Source organism: Rhincodon typus, chromosome 27 (assembly GCF_021869965.1).
Source record: "Rhincodon typus isolate 14 chromosome 27, sRhiTyp1.1, whole genome shotgun sequence".
In the NCBI taxonomy this organism is placed as follows: domain Eukaryota; kingdom Metazoa; phylum Chordata; class Chondrichthyes; order Orectolobiformes; family Rhincodontidae; genus Rhincodon; species Rhincodon typus.
Window position 1 is genome coordinate 18232462 of NC_063358.1, and position 26710 is coordinate 18259171.

Below are 26710 nucleotides of genomic sequence, written 5' to 3' on the forward strand. Positions count from 1 at the left end.
ATAGTGGAATATGAAAGATTTTGCTAAAACTATACAAGGCAAAACTGTTGGAATATGTGAATACTTTTGGACCCTTTGCCTCCAATGCCAGAATATGGATAATCTAGAGAACGTTCACTAAGCTGACAGCATGGAGGGAAGGTCGAGTAGGAATTTAGAAGAACGAGGGGCAAACTTATTGAAATAATCAAGATTTTCGGGGAACTTGATAGGGTAGATGCGGAAAGACTATTTCCCCTTGCGGAAGAGTCGAGGACCACAGGGTATAATCTCAGAATACAGGGTCACGCATCTAAACAAATGAAATTTCTTCTGAGGATAGTGAATCTGTGGAATTCTTTACCACAGAGGCTGAGACATTAAGTATATTCAAGGCTGATTTTCAATCAGTAAAGGAATCAAGGATTATTGGGAACAAGCTGGAAAGTGGAGTTGATCAGATTAGCCAAGATCTCACTGAATGGCAGAGCAGACTCAATAAACTGAACAGCCTACTTTTGTTCCTATGTCCTCAGAGCAGAATGATTTTTTTCTGAATGCATGCTACATTTTGCATAGTCACAAATGCATCTGTACAAATTTCTGTGTATTAAAACATTTCAAATCAGGTAAATAGGGGCAAGAATCATAGAAGTACACATGGCAGAAGGCTGCAATTCAGACCTTCATGCCCGTGAAGCTCTTTGAATGAATGAATGAATTAATTAATTAAAATGTTGCATTCCCCAGCTCTCTACAGCCTTGCAAATATTTCCTCCATAGTTATCCGAATCTTGTTTGAAAATTACTTTTCCATCTGCTTCTACCACCATCTGATGCAGCACATTCCCGATCACAACAATTTACAGTTCAATTCCTTCCTTATCCCACCCCATTCAGTGTTCGCTCTGCTTTTGTCAATTATCATAACTTTGTATCCATTGGTTACTAAGCCTCTTGCCTTTTTCAAGATTTTTTGAACTCCTCCATTAAATCTCCTAAGCACGTCAACAGAATGATGACGGGTAGTAATTGTGATACAGAGGAACGGAAACATACCTAGACATTCAAACCTGCGACACTGCCTAAAATCAATCAAGTTACACAAAGATGTGAAATGCAAAAAAAACTTTTAGAAAACTATCACAAAAAGATTTATTTGATTTTAAAAGAATATGTTTTCCCCTCTTCGACCTACTTGCCTGCCCAGACATTTTCCCCAAACAGATCAGAAATTTAAACTTCTTTTTTAAAAAGTGGCTTGTCCTGTAAAACGTGAACTGAAGTCGACACATCAAAGTGAAGACAAACCAAGTTCGTACATCACTAACATTACAATAAAATGGCACTGCAGAGTACATTTGTGTACTTGGTTGGATTTCAATTCCAAGGCATTGTCAAAAAAATACAAGCAAACAAAAATAAATGTATTCCTGTAGAATCCAAGCATTCCATCCAAAGATTATAGGGAAAGTGCAGGGCTCACTCAGTCTTTACAATCGAGGTTTTATCGGCAGTATTTTTTTTATTTTCACAGGGGCAGCCACCTGCATCAGCTTTGCCCGCGCTCTTTAACGAGTAATGCAGTGTGTTGGCCTCCACTGGAGATGGACAGCACCTCTCGGTTCTCCAGCTGCTGACCTGACATCTGGATTGGACTCCACACATCTTCCTCATTACCCGTGCTCAGCTGGAAGTTCGTCCCCATCCCCCAGGCAAAGGCTCGGCCTAGGAGAACAATCATTTGGAGATGATTGCAGATGATTAAAAACAAAAACACATCAGTGCTGCAATGAGTGAACTCGGCGACAGATCAGTTTATTTTGAGGGGAGAATACAGTGACAGGTAAGGGAAGGAAGGTAAACCGAAGTGAAATCTTACCATCCTTGCTGACAGCATAACTAACAGATGCCCCACAAGCCACTGTAGTGATAACAGGGAGGCCTTGCACAATGGTAGGTGTACTCTTCTCTGTACTATGCTCTCCCAACCCTAGGCGGCCATACTCTGCTCGACCCAAGCTGTACACTTTACCTTTTATTGGAAAATGAAAAGCACAAGATGAGAATTTATGATAAAAAGGGGCAAAGAAAACACATAGATCCAAGCTCACCCAGAAAGAAACATTTTAATATCCAAACCTGGTGTTTAGGAGAGGTTTAATCATCTGCTTGCGAGCACATCCTACAGCACACATTGTACATGTTAAATGGCTAGTCAGCTCTGAGCTCTGTAAAACACCATCTACAGACGAGGCTACAGGAGGGCGGCAGAGGCAACTTGGCAAACAACACCTCTTTAGAGTTTGTTTGGCTTTATCCTTAGCTGTCGTAAACGGTAGTTCAATGGTTAGTACCCTCAGCACCCAGTCAGAAAGTTGTGGATTTTGTTTTATCTATTTGGGGAACTGTAGTCTTACTGTCCATTTCAAATCACCCTTGAGAAGGGTAAAATACAAGGGGGTAGAAATCATCAGTTATACAAAGCACAGATTAGTCAACACCTTAAGTACTGAGAGAGTTCTGTGCGATACTATTAGAGGTAGCATTATGATAGAGTAAACTTCAGAACTTTAATAACTTCGTGGATTGAAAGAAACAGCAATAACTGTCTGGAATAAATTGTTAAGGGACAAGGATAAACTGGTATGCCGGAATTGAAAACAATTAGCCATGACTGGGGAAAAGGAGTCAAAGCTACATAAACCCAACTGTTTAAACATCTGCTTAACTGGCTGCCCTATGCTACAAGCACAACTAATTGCCCTGCAGAAGAATTTACAGAGTTAACTGCAGGAAAGTTGCGCCTTCAAACATACAGTCAATGTCAAATGTAACAAGGAACAGGAAAGCTACTTCTGATAGGCAAGCATGCTACAGATCTGCAATATTGTGGGTGAAAGAATCTAAAAGATCACCAATAATGTCACACTATAAAAAAACCCAAAAGAGCTGCGGATGCTTTAAATCAGGAACAAAAACAAAGTTGCTGAAATAGCTCAGCAGGTCTGGCAGCATCTGTGAATGAGAAAACAGAGTTAATGTTCTGAGGAAGGGTCACCGGACCCGAAACGTTAACTCTGTTTTCTCCTTCACAGATGCTGCCAGACCTGCTGAGCTTTTCCAGCAACTTTGTTTTTGTTGATGTCACACTATAAACCTGAAGGACAGAAAATTGTATAAAAATTCAACTCAAGGACTCGTCAACAGCAGAACTTCGAGAAACAACACTGAACATGGATCACACCATGGACATCAAGAGACAGACATTTTTGATTGGAATTGTAGCTAAATTCCACCATTAATCGGGTAATAGCCAAGTTGGGTTGAGGCTTAACTTGCTTACCCGAGGGGTCTTATTTTGGTTGCACATGCAATAAAGTTTAAATCATTGCTTCAGTATTTGATTGCCTGAGAGATTTCTTAATAAGTAGCTGAATTAAAGGGAGTTGGTAGTAAATTACCAGAATGTTACCTGCACTCCAAAGGTCAAACTTCAAGGAAAGATTATAAAACTAGGATTCTTAGGAATCTAGGAGGATATTGTGTTCTTTAAAAAAAGTATTAAGGGAAACAGAAAGGGTAGATAAACTATTTCTAATAATCTCAGAGTCTGGCACTAGGAGGTATAACCACAAAATTAGACCCAGACCTTTCAGGAGTGAAATTATGAAACACTTCTACACGCAAAGATTGGCAGAATTTTGGAAAACACTTCTACAAATGGCAATTGATGCTAAGTTCATTTTGAACTCAGGAGGGCTAGATCTTTGTTAGCCAAAAATGTTAAGGGGCAACAGTGGATATGTGGAGTTAAGTACCATGTCAATACAGAACTCACTGAATTGCAGAACAGGTTCCAGGTGCTAAGTGGATTCCTTCTATTCCTACTGAAAATGGACAGCTGGGTCCCTTCCCTAAATGAACCAGCTGGATGTCAAAGAATTTTTTGACCACATTACTCATACCAGCTTTTTATTTCCAATTATTTTACAAAACTGAATTAGTATTCTCCAATTGACAATTATGAAATCATACAGCATCAGAAGCCATTCATCCCACACTGCCTATGATTGCTCACTGAAGGAACTATTAACATAGTGCCATGTCACTGCTACCAACCTCTAGTCTTGCAATTAAACACTGCACACAAATAGATAGGTTCCCCTTCCTAAGTATTCTGTTAAGGCTGCTGAGAATACTAGGTCTGCATAACCCTGACAAATAGAATGGTGTCGCTGACCAGGACTGGTGCAGTGAAGTATTGAGACAACACTGTGAATAAAGCACAGGGACCAAGTTCCTATTAACCCCTCTCAGGTGGCCATAGATTCAATGGGGATAGCAACAAGATCAATGAATCTCACAATAGAACACGTGATGAGACATCACTGCCTGAAGCTGAGTTTAAAATGGAAGAACTCACACATCTCATAAAAGGTCTTGCTATTTTCCTTCCCCTCATGATAACACCCACCTTCAGAGTCCAGGCACAAAGTGTGGTGTTGTCCACCTGAGAATTTTACCCAAGACTTTGTTGAGTTCTTGAATGCAGTTAATTTGTGCGCTGAGTAACAGGGAGCTGTGCCTGGTGTTCCTGCAGCAGAAACAAAACATATCACTCTTTGTACCTTCAATTTGTCTCCTCCTCTCCATATTGCTCCTGAAAACTTAGAAGTTTAGTGCGGATCGGGACCATTTTCTGGAATGACACCCAAGCTGACAAAAGTCTACTCAGTGAGCGTTAACAGACTATTCAACAGCAGAGACAGGTTAGGCAAGTCTGATCAGATCCTCCGAGATAGTAAGAACTGCCGATGCTGGAGTCAGAGGTAACAGTGTGGAGCTGGAGGAACACAGGTCAGGCAGCAGAGCAGCAGGGTCTGAAGATGGATCCCGACCCTAAACATCACCTTTCCTGCTCCGTTCCTCCAGCTCCACACTGTTATCTTGATCAGATCCTCAGCCTGCTAATTGCATATGTACATTTTACAACAGTAGAGTAAAGATAAAGCTAAACTGTTATTTTACACCTTCTTGCGCATAGTTAAGTAATGATCCAATACAGAAAGGGAACACTGTATACTTTCCTTCAGCTGACCTTTATATTCCACCAATTAGGCCATGATTGCAGCAGAGAATCCAAGGTTCCAACCACGCTTGAATGAGTCTCAAACTTCACTTCTGGACATAGCTAAACTAAGCAAGTACTGATCAGTCAACCTTTTCGTTCACTGACCTAAGTCAGCTTTTGGCCCAACATTGCCTCAATTTCAAATTCTGAATCCAATTTTCAGCCTTCTCCATGCCTCATGGCATCCAATCTCTGTCCTGCAACCCTCAGAATACTGCATCCCTCCAATTTTGGCCTCTCGGACATCCTAAAATTTCAAATCACCGCACCATTGATGGCCATGCCTTCAACAGCCTGGTCATTAAGCTCTGGAATTCCCCCTTTAAACTCTCTACCACTCTTTTATCCCTTAAACTTCTTGAAATCCACTATATAACCAAGCTTTTGGTTAACTGTCTGAAAATCCCATGGGCTCACAAGTAAACTTTGCTCAATAATGCTCTGGAGAAATCTTAGGGTATTTCACTGCATTAAAAGGTGCTATGTAAATACAAGTCACTGTTGCTATATAGGCTTAACAGAAAAGACATGGCCTTGTTTTGCATTGCATGCAACCTTGAATAACATTATAGTTAATGCTTTAACAGTTCTCACCCAATTGATGATAGTTGGACAATCCAAAACCGTATACATGTCCTTCCTTTGAAATCGCAAACGTACAATATGCCCCACAGAAAACATCACGAAATTTCACCTTCCCGCTTCCCTTAGCTTTGAGATGAAGGCTCTTGGGAATCAGGAGTCGCTCTGAGCAAATTAAACAGAAATAATTGGCAATTAAACAGCACAAGTTATCATTAATAACCTCAACAGTAACAGATACCATAGTAAATGGTTTGGGTCCAGGATCAATTATTGTTTCAAGCTAGGAGAGCTGGGATTGCATCACCATTCTCATCCGTTTACTGGGCAAAGTGAAAAATGAAGTGAGGGGCAGTTCATTCTAACTGAAAAGCAAAGCAAACACAAAAGGGGCTGAATTCATTGGATGGTCCAAATGTGTGGGAATTGATGCTACATTTACCTAGACCTCGCCTTCCTCCCCGGTTCGTAAAACATTCTGCAATTCTTCCCAGCTGCCCCTGTTCACCACAACCAGATGTGTAAATATCTCCATCTATAGACAGCAACGCCAAGTGGTCATTGCCTAGAAAAAAAAAGACAAACAATAAGTAAACAATTGTGAAAATAATGAATCCATTCTTATTCAAGCTACCAGCCCAATCTGAGAGTCTGCCCAGGACCAAACTGTGGAATCCTCCGACATCTGTGTGACCACATCAGTATCAAGAACAGAGAAAAGGCATGCATTTATATAGCCCCTTTCACAACCTCAGGTCATTCCACAGCATCCTCCAACCAAAGAGGTGTGACAATACAAGAAGACTCTTGATAAGGTACCACCTTAATAGGACAAGAGGGAGTATAATTAACATGGATAGAGAATTGGCTAACTAATAGAAGACAGAGTTGCAGTTGGGGGGCATTTTCAAGCTGGCATTTTTTAAATAGTGAAGTTCCAAAGTGATTAGTGCAGGAGTCAAAATTATTTACAATACAAGTTAATGATAGATGAGCCAAGTTAATGAACCGTAGTCAAGTTTACAGATCACACAAAAATAGGTAGAAAGGACAAGTTCCATGAATGACAGAGTCTGCATAGGGAAACAGGCAAGTTAAGCTAGTGGGCAAGATCTTGGAAGATATATAATGTGGGAAAACGTGAGGTTATGTACTTTGACAAGAAAAGTAGAGGACTGAGTATTAAAAAATAGACTGCAGAAAGCCTCAGTAGTGGGATGAGACAGTCCTCATGCATTCATCACAAAAAGCTAGCATCCAAGTTCAGTGGAAAAAAAGGAAAGCAAATGAAATGTTGGTATTTACTTCAAAGGGAATGAAGTATAAAAGTAGGGAGATTTTGCAAAAACTACATAAAAGGTACTAGTTGGACCATAGCTTGAATACGATTAACAGTTTTGGGTCTCCTATCCAAGTAGAGATATACTGGCATTGCAGGCAGCCAAGAAAAGATTCACTAGGTTGGCACCAGGTATGGGGGGACTGTTTTGAGGGGAAGTCGAGTTTATACTAATTAGTATACAGAAGAATGAGAGGCAACCTCATTAAAACATACAGATTCTTTAAGGTATTTGACAGGATAGAGGCAGAAAGGTTGTTTCTCCTTGTGAGACAGTCTAGGACCATAGAGCATAATCTCAGAATAAGGGGCCACATATTTAAGACACAGAGGATTTTTTTTGCTTCAAGGGTTGTGAATCTATGTACGTCTTTACCACAGAGTTGATGTGACAATAAAGGATATTCTATTCTATTCTGTCAAGTCTGGGTCATTAAGTATATTCTAATCTGAAATAGAATTTCGTTTTAAGGAGTCAAGGGTTATAGGGAAAGGCAGGGAAATGAGAGTTCAGGATTGTCAGATCAACCATAGTCTCAGTGAATAGCAGAATAGACTCTGCTACTCAATGAGACCATGGCTGTTGGACTGAATAGCTGACTTCAGCTTCTTTGTCTTAATACAAGAAACCACAGCTCCTTTGTGTACAACAAACAGGATGTGTCAATGGCCAGGCAAATACTCTTCCTGAAAATAAAGCAATGCTAATAGAGGGATAAATACTGCCCAGGACCCAAGGGGCAACCCCCCCATCCTACCTCAAAATAACTGTGGGATATTCAAAGTTCGAACCTGATTTGAAAGGCATCATTGCCAATTGTGGGACAAAAACAGCCTTCTCACATTGAGGCGAGCCCCTGTGAGCCATGACGGACAATACAAAGACTGTGCTAGCTGAAGGAGCAAGTCCCCACTGCCAAAATTTTACTCACATAGCAATATTATCTGTTCATCAGGATGTTCAAATGTCAAATCGCCATCCTTAATTGCCCAGAGGGCAGTTAAGAGTCAACCACATCACTAAGGGCTTGGAGGCACGTTTAGATCAGGCCAGTTTCCTTCCCTAAAGGAACCAGATAGGTTTCTCCAACAATTGTTTCATGGTCATCGTTAGACTTTTACAGAGTTCAAATTCCACCACCTGCCATGGCAGGATTTGAACACAGGTCCCAGAACATTAGCTGGGTCTCTGGAATAACAGTTCAGTGATAACAGCACTGGGCCATCACCTCTCATGCTAATTCAGAAAGAAACACTTACACATTTTTAACCCTTACGTTAATTAAGCCTTCATGCAGTTAATCATTCCATTATTCTTTCATCCCCATTGTATCTGATACAGAAATCCCTTGTACATCTGAATCAAACTATATTGGAAGTGAAGCTTTCTCACCTGAAGTGATTTTAATTATTGGAACATCAAGAGGGACTTTCTGTGGAAAACAGCTGGTCTTCATTGGCTCCAGCAGACCTATAACTCCATTGTTATCCTGTGGGATTCCACATTTATGCATGAGTTAAACACAGACAAATTTATGCAATAGGTTTTGAAAAAAAAAAAGTGCTCCATGAGGGAAAAAAAACAAAAGCATGATAACACTTGAAGTAGTAAAAGCTGATAATGCTGGGAAACTAAAATTGAAACATACAATGGAAAGACAAGTTTTTTTTGATGGGGCCAGAAGGACAAAATACAGGAGTCAATTGTCAGCCACGACTCAGCAGCTAACACTCACCCCCAAGTCAGAAGGTCATGGTATAAGACCCACTTCAGAGACCTGAGCAAAAGACTAGGCTGGCACCCCCAATGAAGAGTGTGTACCACTCTGCAGAGATGCCACCTTGCTAACAACACATTCAGTTGAGGCCCCTTCTGTCCTCTTAGGAGCACATAAAAAGATGCTGTGGTGCTATTTAAGAATAGCAGGTTTGCTTTACATAGTCCCCAAGTCAATATATATCCTTCAAATGGGCACCCATCACATTAAAGTTGGTGGGATCTTATTGCATTTCCTCAAATTAAACAGTGACTATACTTCAGAAGGGGTTCACTGCCTGTAAAGAGGCTTCGGTACTTCCTGAGGTTATAAAAGGTGCAATATAAATCCAAGTGTTTCTTATGTCTCTTTAATAAGCACACACTTGATCTCTTCAGGTAGTGCTACTTGCAACACTTTCCCTTGGTTAGTAACGGATAAATTACCACCCCTACACACTAAGTGCTACAATACCATTGCAGACCTCAATAGAGGATAAGTGAGGTTTTTGGAAGGGGTGGTTAATCAGGCTAACAAGCCATTTAATGGGAGCATAGCTGATTTCAATTTCAATCCCATTTTAATAAATCCAAAATATTACAGATGCTGGAGACCTGAAATAAAAACTAAAAAGTGCTGGAGGCACTTAATAGATCTGGCAGCATCTATGGAGACAGAAGTCAAGTGGAATGTTGGACGACAAATATTAACTTTGTTTCTCCCTCCACAGATGTGGAGTTACTCCAGCATTCTGTTTTTTATTCTAATCTCATTTATTGTCCATTGCTCCTCATCTTGTGATACCGATCCAAAAAGCATCTATCAACTGAAGCTCGGAAAATTTAAACCGGCATCTGGCATCCAGCATCCACAGCACTTTTTGGGAATGAGATCCAGATTTCCACAATCCGGTGTGTGGACTGCATTTTACTGCTTGCCTCCAGACAGAATTAGGAAGTAGCTGGTGAGGATGTCTCCTTTTATCATTCCTTAAATTAAGGTGAATAACTTGTGTTTGGTCTTCCAGCAAGGGCCAGCAACATGAAAAATAAATAGAACTATACAGCACAAGAAAAGACCACTCAGGCCAACATGTCTATGTTAACTCTTTGAACGTGTTAGTTTATTTCTATCCCGTGCACTTTCCCCTCCTGCAATTTCCTCTTTTCCAAGTTTATAGTCAATTCCAAATCAACTGTGAAAAACAGTGTACTTGCACTAACTCTACTCTCTCCCCATCCCACCCTGTAGCTTACCCTGAAGGAGCCCCAGATATAAACATGGCCAACGTCAGTCAGAGCTGCAGTGTGACTGTCACCAGCTGAAACTTGAACCACGTGCTCATTGAGTACAACCCGAGCTGGGACTGTATCGGAACCTTCCTGTGAAGTATCACGACCGAGGGCACCTTCATCATTGCAGCCGAATGTGTAAACCTGAGGGTGCAAGAGAAATGAAATTCAGGAATATCCATTGTGGATGTAAATAAGCATCCTTAATGGGTCATTCCAAACTGGTGGATTAGCAGAAATCCCCCGAGCCCTTATCAAAGTTTATCCCATAACGATTATCACTAAAAAAAGATACTGCTCATTTATCCCATTGCTGTACGTGTGAGCTTGCTTCTCACAAGTGTGCAGAGGTGATATAGGCACTTCCACAGTGTTATAGGGGAGGGACATCAAGAATTTTGATTCACTGACAGTAAAAATACAATATTTCCAAGTAAGGATGGGGTCTTTTTAGATGGTGACCCATGAGATTTCTGCATTTATTCTTTTAGGTGTTAAAAGTCACAGGTTGGGAGGTACTTTCAAAGGAAGCTTGGTGAGTTGCTGTAGTATACCCTATAGATAGCACATACTAGTGCCACTGTGCAATAGTGTAGGGAGTAACTTTTTAAGGTGATTGATGGGCCGCTTTGGCTGGATGATGTCAAGCTTCTCCAGTGTTGTTGGAATTACACCCATCCAGGCAAACAAAGTACTCAATCAAACTCTTGACTTATGCCATGAACAAGCTGTGAAGAGTCAGAAGGAAACTTACTCGTTGCAGAATTCACAACCTCTGACCTCCTCTTATAGTCAGCATATTAATGTGGTACTTGTACCTGTAAAGAACAGTTACAATTCCCTTCTATCACTGTCCAAAAGCATTCATGAAGAATAGTCACAGCAGCAATGCAGCATAATTAATAGCATAAAAGTTATAAATCCAAAAGGCCTTACATTATCAGAAGACAGGAATGCAGCTGTAGCAGGACAGTTCCAAGGATCAATTTGTCACTGGGATAATGGTGCAAGAATACAAGTTACCTATACATTGAGTTCAAAATCCATTGCACCATGAAAAATGCATTAAGTACTAATAGCCTTAGTGAAGGTTCACAATGTAGCTCCTTTGACTTAATGCCTGATAATGGCATGTAAACGGAATCTGAATGACAGCCTTATCACTCCCTAGCTAAAAATTCTCGTCTAATCAGTCAATGGTAAATCCAACATGCAGTACTTCCCAAGTGATTACACAGATTGAAATGTTATCATGTGCATTTGACATCACAAACAATTCCAATGAAATAATTAACAAATTAATTTGCAAGAAACCATTAGCCAGTAAGGGAAAATTGTATTTATATTGCCACTTTCAGGTTTTTAAAACAGCCAATGAATTATTTTTGAAGTGTTTTGCAGCCGTCTAGAGTACCAGACCCTGATTGAACACCACAGATTAGGAAAGAAATATTGATCTTGAACCGGACAAAAATGGGAAGATCATTTTTAAAGAATCCCTGAACGGTTAACAGTATGAGGTAGCAATTTAATCCAGTGAATTCAGACTGTCTGCAAGATTTCTCTCGCCATATGCTTATCCAATTCTCCTTTGAATCAGTCATGGTTTTCAATCTCCACCACTCAGTCAGGTATTCCAGATTCCAACCACTTGCTGGGTAAAAACCTTTTACTCATGCTGTCATTGGCTCATTTACATTAAACCTGATAACAGCGAAGTCTGGATCTCTACCCTTTCTCCTAGCACCGACTAGTCTCGAGACCAATTACGACATGAAACATTTTCATCAGATCTCAACATTTTTTTCTTTTAAAAAAAAAATCAACTCTTCTCCAATCTGCACCATTCTCATGAATCTTTTCTGAACTCTCTAAAACCTTCATATCTTTACTGAAGTGCAGATCCCAGAAACAATTACAAGATTCTAGTTGAGATCCAACCAGTGTTATATAAAAAGGTTTATCACAAATCCCTTGCGTTTGTAAGCTTAGGACTTTACTCAAAGTCCAGAAGCCCATTTCCCTTTTAAGCCACTTTCTCAACCTCCACTGCCCCTTCAATGATTTATGAACATATTCCCTTACGTCACACTACTCCAATGCCTCTTTTAGCATTATAGCATGTATCATCTTCCTCACAGATCACAATACTTTCAAAGTTTCATGTCACCTATAAGTTTTGAAATTGTGCCCTGCAAACTCAGATCTAAGTAGTTAAGATATATCAAGAAAAGCAGTGGTCCTAATGTCAGGTCCAGCAGAACATCTCAGTCCACCTTCCTCCAGTGTGAAAAAACAAATTGCCACTTTTGTTTTGGTCTCTCAGCCAACAACTTATCCATGTTACTGTCCAATTAATTTCATGGGCAATATTCTATCCATTTTCCGCACACCAGCATGCCAACACATTGGGTAGCTTTCGGAAGTGGAAACCAGAGCTCAGCGATCCCATAGTGGCAAAAATGTTAGAGGGAATGCTGTTCAGGGGTTTCAACTTTGTTGATAAGCTTGTTGTGATAACTGATCAATGTCCTTTAGAATTTCATTTTCATCATGTCAACCACATTATGCTTACCCACCCTCTTTGATCACATCATAAAAGAACAAAACAGCTGTTGATTGGCACCATATCCAGAAATATTTGCCCCCTCCACAAATGTTATTTAATGGTATACCACCTAAAAGATGCACTGCAGAATTTTCAAGACCCCCTTAGACAGCACCTTCCAAACTCACGACCACTACTACCTGGAAGGACAAAGTGACAGATAGATGGGAACAGTGCTATCTGCAAATTTCTCTCCAAGACAAATCATCCTGACATGGAAATATATTGCTGTCGCTCGGTCAAAATCCTGGAACTCTCTCCTGAGCATTTTGTGGGTGTACCTATATCAAATAGACTGCAGTGGTTCAAAATGGCAACTCACCATCTCCTTCCCACAGACAACCAGGGATGCCCAATAAATGCTGGCACGGCCTGCCATACCCACATCCCATTACCGAATTAAAAAAAAGAGAGTTAAATTAAACTGCTTAAAGGCACAATTGGTCTTTAAGTTTTTCTTAATGCATCACAATGTGCAAAAAGTGGCTGTTAATTTCCGGTAATCTATTTCCTCAGGTGCAGGAATCTAGAACAGAGAGATACAACTTTAAAATTAGAGCTGGGTCATTTTGTTTCTCACCCAATTTTGAATGCTGGGTCAATTAGTATGAGATTAGCATTCCAATTCAATACACAAGAGGCATCATTTTACATGAGATTTAAACAAAGGCCCCATTCTCTCTCTCAGCTGGCTATGAAACAGCGCGTGGTACAATTTCAAAGAAAGGGTAAGAAACTGTCCCCTGACCAACATTAATGACATTGGCTGAGCTATCAAAAAAATTAAGTTTATCTGGTCATTTACCACATTGCTGTTTGGGTACAACTTTGCGTGTGCCAACATTACATTATTACACATCAGAAAGAACTGAATTGCTGCTTTGGAGCATCCAGATGTCACATAAGACATGACAAACAGGAGTCATTCTTCCAGTACTTACACCGCCCGAGGCCCCGAGGCACACTGTGTGCATTCCTCCAGCATCCACCTGCACTATTTTCTCTGGTAATTGTTTGACGAAGGCGGGTTTCTTTCTCTCCATCACATTTTCCCCGAGACCAAGTTGACCAACATCACCCTGGCCCAGCGTCAGGACAATCCCAGGGATCGTTCCATGCGAGGAATGCGAGACTGTGGGAGGAACAACAAATTAGGTTTCCATCCATCAGCAAGCAAACACTCAACAAGCAAAACCACAACAGAGTTGTATTCCCTCAAGTGTAGAAGACTAAATAGGTGATCTAGATAGTGAACACAATTAAAAATAGATAATGTTGAAAGAAATGTATCATCTTTGGTGGCAGAGAATTACCATAAAATTAGAATTGGGCCATTTACAGGTGACGTCAGGAAGCATCTCTTCACAAAAAGGGTATCGAAAATCTTGAATGCTCCCACCCCACCAACAAAGTATTATGGCTGGGAGTCAATTAGACACTTCAAAACAGAGAATGATAAATTTTGGCAGGTATTACAGGGTATAAAAGCAAGACAGTAAACAGAGCTAAGATACAGATAATCAAGACTGAATTCATTGGAACAGAACAGGATCAACTGGCTGCTCCTATATCTAGAGTCATTTACTCTCAAATAATCAGTAGATGGGAATTCGTAATTGAGTTGTTTTCTGTGTCAATGAGCCAGCATTACCATATTCCTACACACTGCTCCTACCAACAGCCGAGAAAGCCTTTTAACTGAGGAACAAAGGACAATGGACAGTCTGGGATTCCACTGCTAATCATTATCCAGTCATTATTCTGATGGAAAGTACACATTTATCCACACAAATGTAATGACCCCTGCCGTCAAGCATCTCTTCATTACTAACTGCCTTATTTCAACCATGGAGAACAATTATATAGGCTATTGATATTCATGCAGATAAACCCAAATAAAAGTCACCACTTCAGGAAAAGTAAATAAACCATAGAAAAAAACATTAGCAGTGTGTCAGTTCAGATCAAAGTGCATTTAGACCATTGCAAAACAAACAGAGTGAGCTTCTGGTTTCAAGTACATTGGGAGGCTTTATAATCCTGACTTGGTATATCACAGTTGTTTCCCCGACACAGTCAAAAACATGGACCTTCCGAAGAAGGGGCCCGACCCAAAACATTCCTCTGATGCTGCCTGGACTGCTGTGTTCCTCCAGCTCTACACTGTGTTATCTCTGACTCCAGCATCTGCAGTTCTTACTATCTCTGACCTTCCTTCCTAACCTTCTCTCGCAACACCATATGGACTACAGCAGTTCAAAATGAACCACCACATTCTCAAAGGCAATGCTCAGATTCCAAAAATGAATAAAAGGTCGATGAGGTATTGCCTGTCCATGCTGTGGTCCAGAGGTTACTCTATGGGCGTTTGCCTCTTACCATATCACTTCTCCTGGCAAACTGTTGCCCTAACTCATCTGGCACCTTGCCATCATTAACAAAAGCATGGTGACACATAAATTTTGAGTTCAGACACACAAACTTCAACTCCTGCTGGCTTTAAGAAATCAAACGAGGGATGCTAGTTTCTGCCAACTTAAAGAAATATCTGTTCTTTACTTCTGATTGTCCACGGAGTCTGTGGTCATCACTATAAGGAGCTCACCTTGGTTTGTATGATACTGGGACACAATTACAAAACTTTTTCAAGTGTCTGGCTATGAATTCAAGTGGCAGCTTCACCTTAACAGTTTCCAGAGTTAATATACCAGTATGATTGTACAGTACATGAAAACAAATCAGACATTAATACACCAAGTTGCACTTACACAGCAGCTTTAATATATTAAAAGCACTTCACAGGAGCTGGCCACATGAGGAGATAGATAGTGGGTTGGGTGAACAAAGGGTGGCAAGACAAAAGATTAGTCAAAACAATGCAGCTCAAGTTAACAGTCGCAAATAGGGTGGAATGTTGAAAATACAAGAGAGGGATTGCAGCAGTGCAGATACCTCAGGATTGTAGAGCTAGAGCTAGAGGTATGTTTTAATCTGAGCCAAAACTGCACTCTAATGATACAACAATTAAACTAGAAAAGCAAGAATCAGAGAAATATCTTGTGGGCCATTTTTGTGCAGTTCTCTCTAATCAGGTCAAACGTCTATAAGAGGTAAGGATCCAAAGTCCATCTGCTCCACTGCTCAATTAATTAGCTACCTTGCACTGAAAGTCTTCCTCAATCAAGATCATAAAGATAGCTTATCATAACATTATCACATCGCTGCTTGTGAAAGGCTTGAGAGAAAATTACAATGAGTACTCTTCTAAAAGTAATTCATTGTTGTACATTGCTGATTACATTGAATAGAATAAAATGGAATTTAAATAACATCTTTCAAAGTGACCATCAGCAATTAGTCTTCAATGAGCCTCATTTAACGCATCTTTTCGTATCAATAAGAGGTTATTCAGACATGTAAAAAACAAAGTCAAAAGAACTAAGTAAAACTGGACAAGTTTAACTGACAGCTCAAGAAGATTCATAATGGTTAAATCAGAGGGAAGAGGTTTTTCTAGCAGGGAGGACTCACAGCTGGTTTTAACCTTGGATCTGCTTAAACATGATTCACGCAATAGCTAGAATGAAAAGCAAAATTTTGCAGATGTTGGAGACGAAATAAAAATAAAGTGCAGAAAATATTCACCAATTTGATAGCACCTGCATAGAAAGCACGTTGCGAGTCAAACATGACCCTTATTCAACAAGGTGCAGAGCTGGATGAACACAGCAGGCCAAGCAGCATCATAGGAGCAGGAAGGCTGACGTTTCGGGCCTAGACCCTTCATCAGAAATGGGGGAGGTGAAGGGGGTTCTGAAATAAATAGGGAGAGAGGGGGCGGCGGATAGAAGATGGATAGAGGAGAGGAAACAGACAGGTCAAAGAGGCAGGGATGGAGCCAGTAAAGGTGAGTGGAGGTGGGGAGGTAGGGAGGAGATAGGTCAGTCCAGGGAGGACGGACAGGTCAAGGGGGCGGGACGAGGTTGGTAGGTAGGAAATGGGGGTGCGGCTTGAGGTGGGAGGAGGGGATAGGTGGGAGGAAGAACAGGTTAGGGAGGCGGGGACGAGCTGGGTTGGTTTTTGGATGCAGTAGGGGGAGGGGAGATTTTGAAGCTTGTGAAATCCACATTGATACCATTGGGCTGCAGGGTTCCCAAGCAGAATATGAGTTGCTGTTCCTGCAACCTTCAGGTGGCATCGTTGTGGCACTGCAGGAGGCCCAGGATGGACATGTCGTCCGAGGAATGGGAGGGGGAGTTGAAATGGTTCGCGACTGGGAGGTGCAGTTGTTTATTGCGAACCGAGCATAGGTGTTCTGCAAAGCGGTCCCCAAGCCTCCGCTTGGTTTCCCCGATGTAGAGGAGGCCACAACGGGTACAGCGGATGCAGTATACCACATTAGCAGATGTGCAGGTGAACATCTGCTTGATGTGGAAAGTCTTCTTGGGGCCTGGGATGGGGGTGAGGGAGGAGGTGTGGAGGCAGGTGTAGCACTTCCTGCGGTTGCAGGGAAAAGTGCCGGGTGTGGTGGGGCTGGAAGGGAGTGTGGAGCGGACAAGGGAGTCACGGAGAGAGTGGGCCCTCCTGAAAGCAGATAAGGGTGGGGAAGGAAAAATGTCTTTGGTGGTGGGGTCGGATTGCAGATGGCGGAAGTGTCGGAGGATGATGCGTTGGATCCGGAGGTTGGTGGCGTGGTACGTGAGGACCAATAAACAACTGCAACACCTACGCTTGGTTCGCAATAAACAACTGTACCTCCCAGTTGCGAACCATTTCAACTCCCCCTCCCATTCCTCAGATGACATGTCCATCCTGGGCCTCCTGCAGTGCCACAACGATGCCACCCGAAGGTTGCAGGAACAGCAACTCATATTCTGCTTGGGAACCCTGCAGCCCAATGGTATCAATGTGGATTTCACAAGCTTCAAAATCTCCCCTCCCACTACCGCATCCCAAAACCAGCCCAGCTCGTCCCCGCCTCCCTAACCTGTTCTTCCTCCCACCTATCCCCTCCTCCCACCTCAAGCTGCACCCCCATTTCCTACCTACCAACCTCATCACGCCCCCTTGACCTGTCCGTCCTCCCTGGACTGACCTATCTCCTCCCTCCCTCCCCACCTCCACTCACCTTTACTGGCTCCATCCCCGCCTCTTTGACTTGTCTGTTTCCTCTCCACCTATCCTCTCCTCTATCCACCTTCTATCCGTCTCCCCCTCTCTCCCTATTTATTTCAGAACCCCCTTCCCCTCCCCCATTTCTGATGAAGGGTCTAGGCCCGAAACGTCAGCCTTCCTGCTCCTATGATGCTGCTTGGCCTGCTGTGTTCATCCAGCTCTGCACCTTGTCGTCTCAGATTCTCCAGCATCTGCAGTTCCTACTATCTCTGACCCTTATTCAGACTTGCGGAGTACTTCCAGTATTTCTGGTTCCTCAGCTTTCCAACAGCTGTTTCATCTGTGGCAGGAATGCTGGCTTTATTGTTTTCCCAACTAGTTCCGCCAGGGCCAGTTTTCCACTCAGTCCTTCCAGCAGCTGCCTAGATAAGAGTCACATCAGACTCAAACTTTGACTATTTCTGTCCACAAATTCTGCCAGACTTGCTGAATTTCCCCTACATTTTATATGTCGATTACAGAGCATCAGAGCAGCGAGAGATTTTCAAAATGGTAATAGTGAGACTGCAGGCCCAACATGCTCTCATAAACGTTAAGGGTAGGACCAACAAGTGCAGTGGATATACAGGACTGAATAACAAAAAGCTTATGGTCAACACTACAGCACAGAAATTGCAGGGAGTTGCTTAAAAAATTTAGGAGAGCAAAGTGGGGACATGAAAAAAAACACTAGCAGGTCAGATTTGGGGAAAATCCGAAGATGCATTCTAAATGTATTAAGAGCAATAGAATAACCAAGGAAAACGTAGGGCCCATTAGGGTCAAAAGTGATAAATCCGTATGTGGAGCTAGAAGACTTAGCTGAGGCTTTAAAACAGTACTGTGCATCTGTATGAAGTATGAAATAGGTACAGAAATGAAGAAGGGGGACTGTGACACACGAACAAATTAGCATTGAGAGGGAGGAGGTATTAGCAGTTTTAGCAGACTTCAAAGTGGATATATCCCCAGGCCCAAATGAGATATATCCCTAGCTGCTGTGGGAGACAGGGGGTTTGCAGGGGTTCTGACATTAATTTTCAACTCTTCTCTGGCCACAGGACTGAAGGACAACTAACGTGGTAGCACTATTGAAGAAAGAAAATAGGGATAAACCACGAAACTACAGGCTAGTAAGTATAACATCTGTGACAGGGAAACTATTGGAAAAAAATGTTGCGAGGAACAGAATTAGCCTCCACATGGAGAGGCAAGGATTATTTTCAAACAGTGGTCGTGACTTCGTAAGGAGGAACATCATGTCTTACAATCGTGACTGAGTTTTTCGACATGACAACTAGGTGTGCAGATGAGATAGAACAGTTGTTATAGTCTACATTGACTTCAGCAAGGTTTTTTTTGATAAGGTCTCGCATGGCTACCTGGTTAAGAAGCTTAGAGCCCATAAAATCCAAAGCAATTTGTCAAACCTGATGCAAAATTGGCTTAGTGGCAGGAAGCAGAGTAGCAAACAAAGAGTGCTCTTGTGGCTGGAAGCCTGTGTTCAGTGGCATACTACAGGGTTCAGTGCTGGGTTTTTTAATTCATAGAATCCCTACAGTGTGGAAACAGGCCCATCAGCCCAACGAGTCCACACCGACCCTTGGAGCATTCCTCCATACCCACCCAATCTACACACCCCTGAACAAAATGGGCAATTTAGCATGGCCAATTCACCTAGGCTGCACATCTTTGGACTGTGGGAGGAAACCGCAGCACCCAGAGAAAACCCACGCAGACACAGGGAGAACATGCAAACTCCACACAGACAATCGCCCAAGGGTGGAATCGAACCAGGGTCCCTGGTGCTGTGAGGCAGCAGTGCTAACCACTGAGCCACCGTGCATTGTTTGTTGTGTATATGATCTAGACATGAATGTAGAGATATGTTCAGTAAGTTTGCAATTGACATGAAAATTGATGTGGTGAATAGCAAGGAGTAAAGCCCAGACCACAGGACAATACAGATGAGCTGGTCAGTTGAGTTAAACAGTGTCGATTAGAATTTAATCCTGAAAAATGTGAGGTGATGCATTTTAGGAGGATTAACAAGGTAAGGAAATACATGTTGAATGGTAGGATTCTAGGAAGTAGAGGATCGAAGGGATCGTGGCATGCCGTGAAGGCAGCAGAACAAGTAGGTAAGGTGTTAAGAGGCATAAGGGGTAGTTGCCTTTATTAGTCAAGGCACTGAACACAAAAATAATGAGGTTATGATGGAGCTGTATATAACATTACTTGGCCACAGCTGAAGTACTGTTTTTGGTATTGGTCACCACACTAATGGAAGGATGTGATTGAAGAAAGAGTGCAGAACAGATTCAGAATATTGCTGGAGCTAGAGCAATTCAGCTATGGAGAGAATAGATAGGCTGGGGTTATTTTCCTTAGAGCTGAGAAGGCCAAGAAGGAATCTGATTCAGATGTGCAAAGCTCTGAAGGGAACAGGCAAGACAAATATGAAAAAAAATTCCCCTTAATAGAGGGGTCAGTAACTAACAGGCACAGTTTTAAGGCAAGGTGTAGGTGTTTTAGAGCAAACTTGAAGATAACTTTTTTTTACACCCAGGGGATTGAGGAGATTTGGACTGCACTGCCTGAAAGATGGTAGAGGCAGGAATCCTCAAGACATTTACCAACTATTTAGATGAGCATTTGAAACACCATAGATACAAGATACAGGCCAAATGTTGGAAAATGACATTAAAATAGACAGATGTGTAATGACCACCATGGACACAATATGCCAATGGGCCCCTTTCAATGCGGTAAAAAGTCTGATTCTAAAAAAGCAAATTGAATCCCATCATCTAAATGTGACTCAACTGGGTATTTCTCTACTATGAAGCTACAACTGTTTTGTTACTTACTCTTACATTGTGAGTAGAATTCTGTATAGCTGTAAGTAGTTTCTACCTCATGGTGCTCACAGTAAAAGCAAGGGGCAAGTAGACAGCGATACAGTTTTTGGAGCCATTGGTACAAGCAGTAAGATCTGGGAGTTTTATTCAGCAAAGTGAAAGCCAAGTAGACATGTACTCTGCCTAGGTGGCAAAGGCACAAGATTACTTTCCACTGGCATTCGGGGAATAACAGAGAAACTCTATCACAGAACAGCAAGACCTTAAAACAAAAATCAGGGAAAGGGGCAGCTGGAGAAAAAGGGAACAACTCAGATCCCCTAGAGAGGTCCCACACTTGTGATGTAGAAGGGTAAGAGCAGTGTGATGCACAGAACGTCATGGTACCAGGAAACATCTACAAAACAAAAACAGCAAACCTCATCAATAGAGTGTGCAGACATCATAAAGATGATGAATGATGCTAAGGCAGTTTAAACAGTCACAGCTGACTGTTCTGCTGTTTGATAGCCACAGATGAGGTGCCGGAACACAAGAGGTTGGCTAATGTGGTGCCACTATTTAAGAAAGGAAAAACCAGGGAACGATAGACCAGTGAGCCTGACATCAGTGGTTGTTAAAGATAATTCCTGTCCCTCAGGATTCCGTTTACTTGGATAGACAAGGACTGATTAGGAATAGTCAGCATGGCTTTGTGCATGGGAAATCATGTCTCACTTCCTTGAGTTTTTTGAAGAAGTAACAAAGAGGATTAATGAGGGCAGAGTGATGGATGTGATGGATGTGATATATACAGACTTCATTAAGGCGTTCGACAGGTTCCTCATGGTAGACTGGTTAGCAAGGTCAGATAACATGGAATACAGGCAGAACTAGCCATTTGGATACAGAACTGGCTTGAAGGTAGAAAACAGAGGGTGGTGATCCAGGATTGTTTTTCAGACTGGAGGCCTGTGACCAGCAGTATGCAACAAAGATCGGTGCTGGGTCCACTGGTTTTCATCATTTACATAAATTATTTGGATGTGAACATAGGAGGTATGGTTTGCAGATGACACCAAAATTGGGAGGTGTAGTGGACAGCAAAGGTTACCTCGGAATACAACAGGATCTTGATCAGATGGGCCAATGGGCTGAAGAGTGGCAGGTGGAGTTTAATCTAGATAAATGTGAGATGCTGCATTTTGGAAAGGCAAATCAGGGTAGGACTTATACACTTAATGGTAAGGTCCTGAGAAGTGTTGCTGAACCAAGAAACCTTGGAATTCAGACTCATAGCTCCTTGAAAGTGGAGTCACAGGTAGATAGGATAGTGAAGGCAGCATTTGGTATGCTTGCCTTTATTGGTCAGGGCATTGAGTACAGGAGTTGTGAGGTCATGTTGCAGGTGTACAGGACATTGGTTAAGCCACTATTGGAATACTGCGTGCAATTCTGGTCTCCCAGCCAAAGGAAGGATGTTGTGAAACATGGAAGGGTTCAGAAAAGATCTACAAGGATGTTGCCAGGGTTGGAGAGTTTAAGCTATAGGGAGAGGCTGAATAGACTGGGGGGTGACCTTAGAGGTTTTTAAAATGATGACAGGCATGGATAGAATGAATAGGCAAGGTCATTTCCTCGGGGTGGGGGAGTCCAAAGCTAGAGGGCATAGGTTTAAGGTAAGAGGGAAAGATTTAAAAGGGATCTAAGGGACAATTTTGTCACACAGAGGGTGGTGCATGTATGGAATGAGCTGCCAGACAAAGTGGTGGAGGCTTATACAATTACAACATTTAAGAGGCATCTAGATGGGTATATGAATAGGAAGGGTTGAGAGGAATATGGGCGAAATGCTGGCAAATGGGACATTACTTTCGGATATCTAGTCAGCATGGACGAGTTGGGCCAAAGTGTCTGTTTCCGTGGTGTACACCTACATGATTCTATGACTTCCTGATCACAGAACTTTTCTCTGCTCGACAGATGATGTAGTTCAGAAAGCGTCGGACTATTTGCACTTCACTCTTGAAACTAACAGCCAGTGCCATCCAAGTCATAGTTGCAGAATGGATTGACCAATTTTGTACAACTGGTTGGGAGATTGCTGAAAAAATGGGGAAAAATACAATTGACCAGTTTACCAACAGTTTCCATTTCGAAGCAAACAAGTAAAACTAAACCAGCAACATGCAGAATATACAATGTGGAATTAGCAACATTTGCCAATCTGGTAGGAAGGCAATAATAATTCTCACTTGCTCAGAGTTTATAAATTTACACTGCATCCTTATCTCCAACACAGGATGCAATGCAGCATCATGCAATACCCACTATTGCCTTTCATGGAGTTTTGGACAGGAAAGTTCTGCTTTGCCCACTATTTGAACACCAGCTGAAACAACAGACATTACTAAAAGACCATGTTCCAAAAGATTTCACTTGAAATAGTCCTTTTCATACAAAGAAAATTCACAAATGGATACCCATCTATCTTGTGGCACAAGGACACAATATGTCACTCCCTTCTCCTCATCTAAAACTCCCAACACATCACAGCACATAGCTGTTCTACACCTCCTGCCCTACCATTAGGCAAAAGCCAGGGGAACCACTAGATTCACTGTGTGCCACATGGTTCAGTATCATAATGATTTGCATAGAGATAATACATTTCAAAACCTCGAGACTTTCAAAATCACTTTACAGCTAATGAAGTAGTTTTGAAATATAGTTATGGTTGTAATGTAGCAATAGCAGCCAATTTGTCCTTAGCAAGCTTCCACATGTTGCAAATGTGTACACAATCAAAATATTTTTGCGATGTTGATTGAAAGATAAAATATTAGGAAGAAAACCAGCGAAAACTCCCCAGCTGTTCTGTGAAATAATCCCATTACTATTGTCCCTTTGAGACGAGATGGGGATCTCAGTTTAAAATCTCATTGGTAAGATGTACTGCACCAGAGAATCCAGTGCTTAGTGAGGGATTTGTAGCCTCAACCTTTTGACTCAAAAGCAAGAATGGATTTCCGGTGAAACACAGATTACCCATTCAAGTGAATCAGTCAGTGCCAAAACTTACATTTTATTCTAGACAACCAAATGCTTGCAAAACGTAAATCCAAACTAACAATTGGCTTGATTCATAATGCGTTTTTTTTTCCTTTTGAGAACGTGTGTCACTAAATATTTTTAAGGCAGAAGGAGACTGATTCCTTGACTGAAAAAAATCTAAGGTCATTGAGGGTAAATACAAAACGTGGAATTTGAAAAGCAAACAGATCAGCCACGTTCTTATGGAATGGCAGAGCAGGCTCAAGGGCCAAATGACATACTTCAGCTCTTAATTCACATCATACAAATAAATCAATCTACCTCAGTTAAATAAAAAGAGAAACCATTACTATTTACTTGAAGCAAAAAGTTTAAAATCAACCCAGGAAAAAATTAACAAGAGCACATTTAAATCCAGGTACATTGCAAATTAGCTGGAGTTCACAAAGCACCTGAACATACTCACTCTTTAACTTTTTACTTTCGTCACTTTCCGTTCCGTCCTCATTATCTTTTGACCTTTTCACTGATCTTTTTCCTGGCATTGTATTCTGATATTCCTGTCAAGCAACAACAAGCCCTGTTAGTCAAATACAAATGCAGTGACTGAAAGCATCTGAGATTTAGCTGCACCATGTATTTGTGATGAGAGTCATAAGGGTTATGGAAACAGACCCTTCGGTCCAATTCATCCATGCCGACCAGATATCCTAAACTGATCTCGTCCCATTTGCCAGCATTTCGCCCATATCCCTCTAAACCCTTCCTATTCCTGTACCCATCCAGATGCCTTTTGAATGTTGTAATAGTACCCAATTCCTCTGGCTGCTCGTTCCATACACTCACCACTCTCTCTGCATGAAAAAGATGTCCCTCAGTCCATTTTTCACCATAAACTATGCCCTTTAGTTTCAGACTCCCCCTATCCTTGGGAAAAGACCGTGTCTATTTACCCCATGCCCCTCATAATTTTATGCAAGGATATAAGGTCCTATAAATTTACCCCTCAACCTTTGATGCTTTAAGGGAAATAGCCCCAGCCTATTCAGTCTCTCTCTATAATTCAAACTGTCCAATCCCAGAAAACTCCCAGCGAATCGTTTCTGAGCCTTTTCAAGTTTAACAACATCTTTTCTATAGCAAGGAGACTATAATTGAACAGACTATTCCAAAAGTGGCCTCACCAATGTCCCATACAGCTGCAGCGTGACCACTCGACGCACCGATCAATAAAGGCAAGTGTGCCAAATGCTTTCTTCACCACCCCACCTACCTACGACTCCATTTTCAAGGAACTGTGCACCTGCACTCCTAGGTCTTTGTCCGGCAACACTCCCCAGGGCCCTACCATTAGCTGTACAAATCCCGTCCTGGTTTGCCTTACCAAAATACACCGACACATTTATCCAAATTAAACTCCATCTGCCATTCTTTGGCCCATGCACCAGAACACCTAGACCTATTCAAAAAATTTCTTTTTCTTTAATGTCTAACAATCTCTAGGAATATAACTGCTTCTCTAAATAGTAGCTGTTTCGCTGGTGCAGTGTTTTAATAAATTAATTATTCAGGAACAAAATCCAAAATCAAAGCAATCTTGTGTCTTATGATTTCTAAGATATAGCTGCAATTCACATGCTATATCTTAAAGAGCACAGACTTAGAAGACAACGGGCCATTCAGCCCGTCCTGCCTGCACAGGTTTCGAAGCAATCCCATAGCCCAGCCCCATCTCCGTGGCCCTGCAACATTTCCCTTCGAGTTTAGAGTCAATTCCTTTTACTACTGAATCTCTTTTAAGCGCCCTTTCAGGCGAGACTATTCCAGATCATCGTAACTCGCTGTATCAAGGATAAAACAAAATCTCCTCGCCTCTCCGGTTCTAAGGGCACTGTATTAAACGTTTATATATTTAAAAAATGATGATCCTAAGTTCCGCCATGGTGTAAACGTTGGAAAATTACCGGCTCAGAGAAACTTCGTGCGGGACCCCAAGTACGCTGAAAGGTCTGAATCTCTCCGCGTCATCCAACAAACCGCCCACAAGCCCGACACACTTTAAATAAATAGCACCCTCCTGAGGGGATGGCGAGACTGAGTTAATAGACACAGAGCGAGAGGAATTACACCAAACAGCGCGAAGACCTCAGTAAGGTGACGGTGCGGAGATGGTGACTCTGGATGGTTCGCCAGCACCAGGCCCCAGCGAGGAGCTCCCAGCCCGATATCCGGGGAGGGTGGTGGAAGGAGGCTCCCAGCCAGACCAGAGCCGCCGCTTTTAAAACTCCCGCGTCCGGGCTCAAACTACTCACCTTCCCCCACCCGTTTAAAAAAAAAACTTTATTGACAAAGCGAGTTAACCCAGACAGAACATGGTCGAGCTGACAAAGGGAAAGGGTAGGCCGGGATCCGAGTTAGTCAGGCTGGAGGCCGCACTTGCAGCAACGGGGGGAGGGAGAAGAGAAGAGACTCGGACTGCAGTCTCCGAACATTCCAGAAGATACCCCCCTCCCCAACTATCGTTCTCACTGTTCCCCCTCCCCACGGGGTCTGCCGCCTTCGCCATGACTGTGGTTACACGGAAGCACATAGTTACCATTTCCTCCCACTGACCTGGCCCTGGCCCGGTTCACACTCACTCCCTCCCTCTCCCCGGGACACGCTCACGCTCTCTCCGATTCTCTCCCGGTTCAGGCAGCGCCTGCGCACACGGCACAGCGGAGCCCGCGCGCTCCGTTTGAATTGAGCGGTCCCCCGGGGGGCGTGGGGAGAGACCGGTAAGCGGGATCCTACATCATCCCCACTCGACCCTCCGCACGCAGGGGGATCCATACCGAGAGCCTGCCCCTGACCCACCCCAGAGACAGGTACCCGGCGCTCCAAGCTCACCCTACCCCCCACCCCCCCAGAGGCAGCCTACCCGTCCCTCTCCCCTCCCCGTCCCTCTCCCCACCCCCACCCCCAGAGGCAG

General features: G+C 42.5%; 1 protein-coding gene across 7 annotated transcripts in view; it reads right to left on the reverse strand.

The window, feature by feature from the left end:
* Positions 1-1109: 1109 nt before the first annotated feature.
* The window catches only part of rcc1 (regulator of chromosome condensation 1), a 26014-nt gene continuing 413 nt past the window's right edge, over positions 1110-26710 (reverse strand). The window contains exons 1-10 of one of the 7 annotated variants that reach the window (XM_020509873.2): positions 26353-26612; positions 24206-24299; positions 13633-13823; positions 10048-10227; positions 8428-8524; positions 6138-6260; positions 5708-5860; positions 4457-4576; positions 1862-2014; positions 1110-1707 (exon numbers count right to left, since the gene is read on the reverse strand). In XM_020509873.2, coding sequence (XP_020365462.2) covers positions 1532-1707; positions 1862-2014; positions 4457-4576; positions 5708-5860; positions 6138-6260; positions 8428-8524; positions 10048-10227; positions 13633-13823; positions 24206-24299; positions 26353-26571 — 1506 coding nt within the window. In that variant the 5' untranslated portion in view covers positions 26572-26612 and the 3' untranslated portion in view covers positions 1110-1531. The other 6 variants (XM_020509869.2, XM_020509875.2, XM_048613260.1 and 3 more) reach the window with 6 other exon arrangements.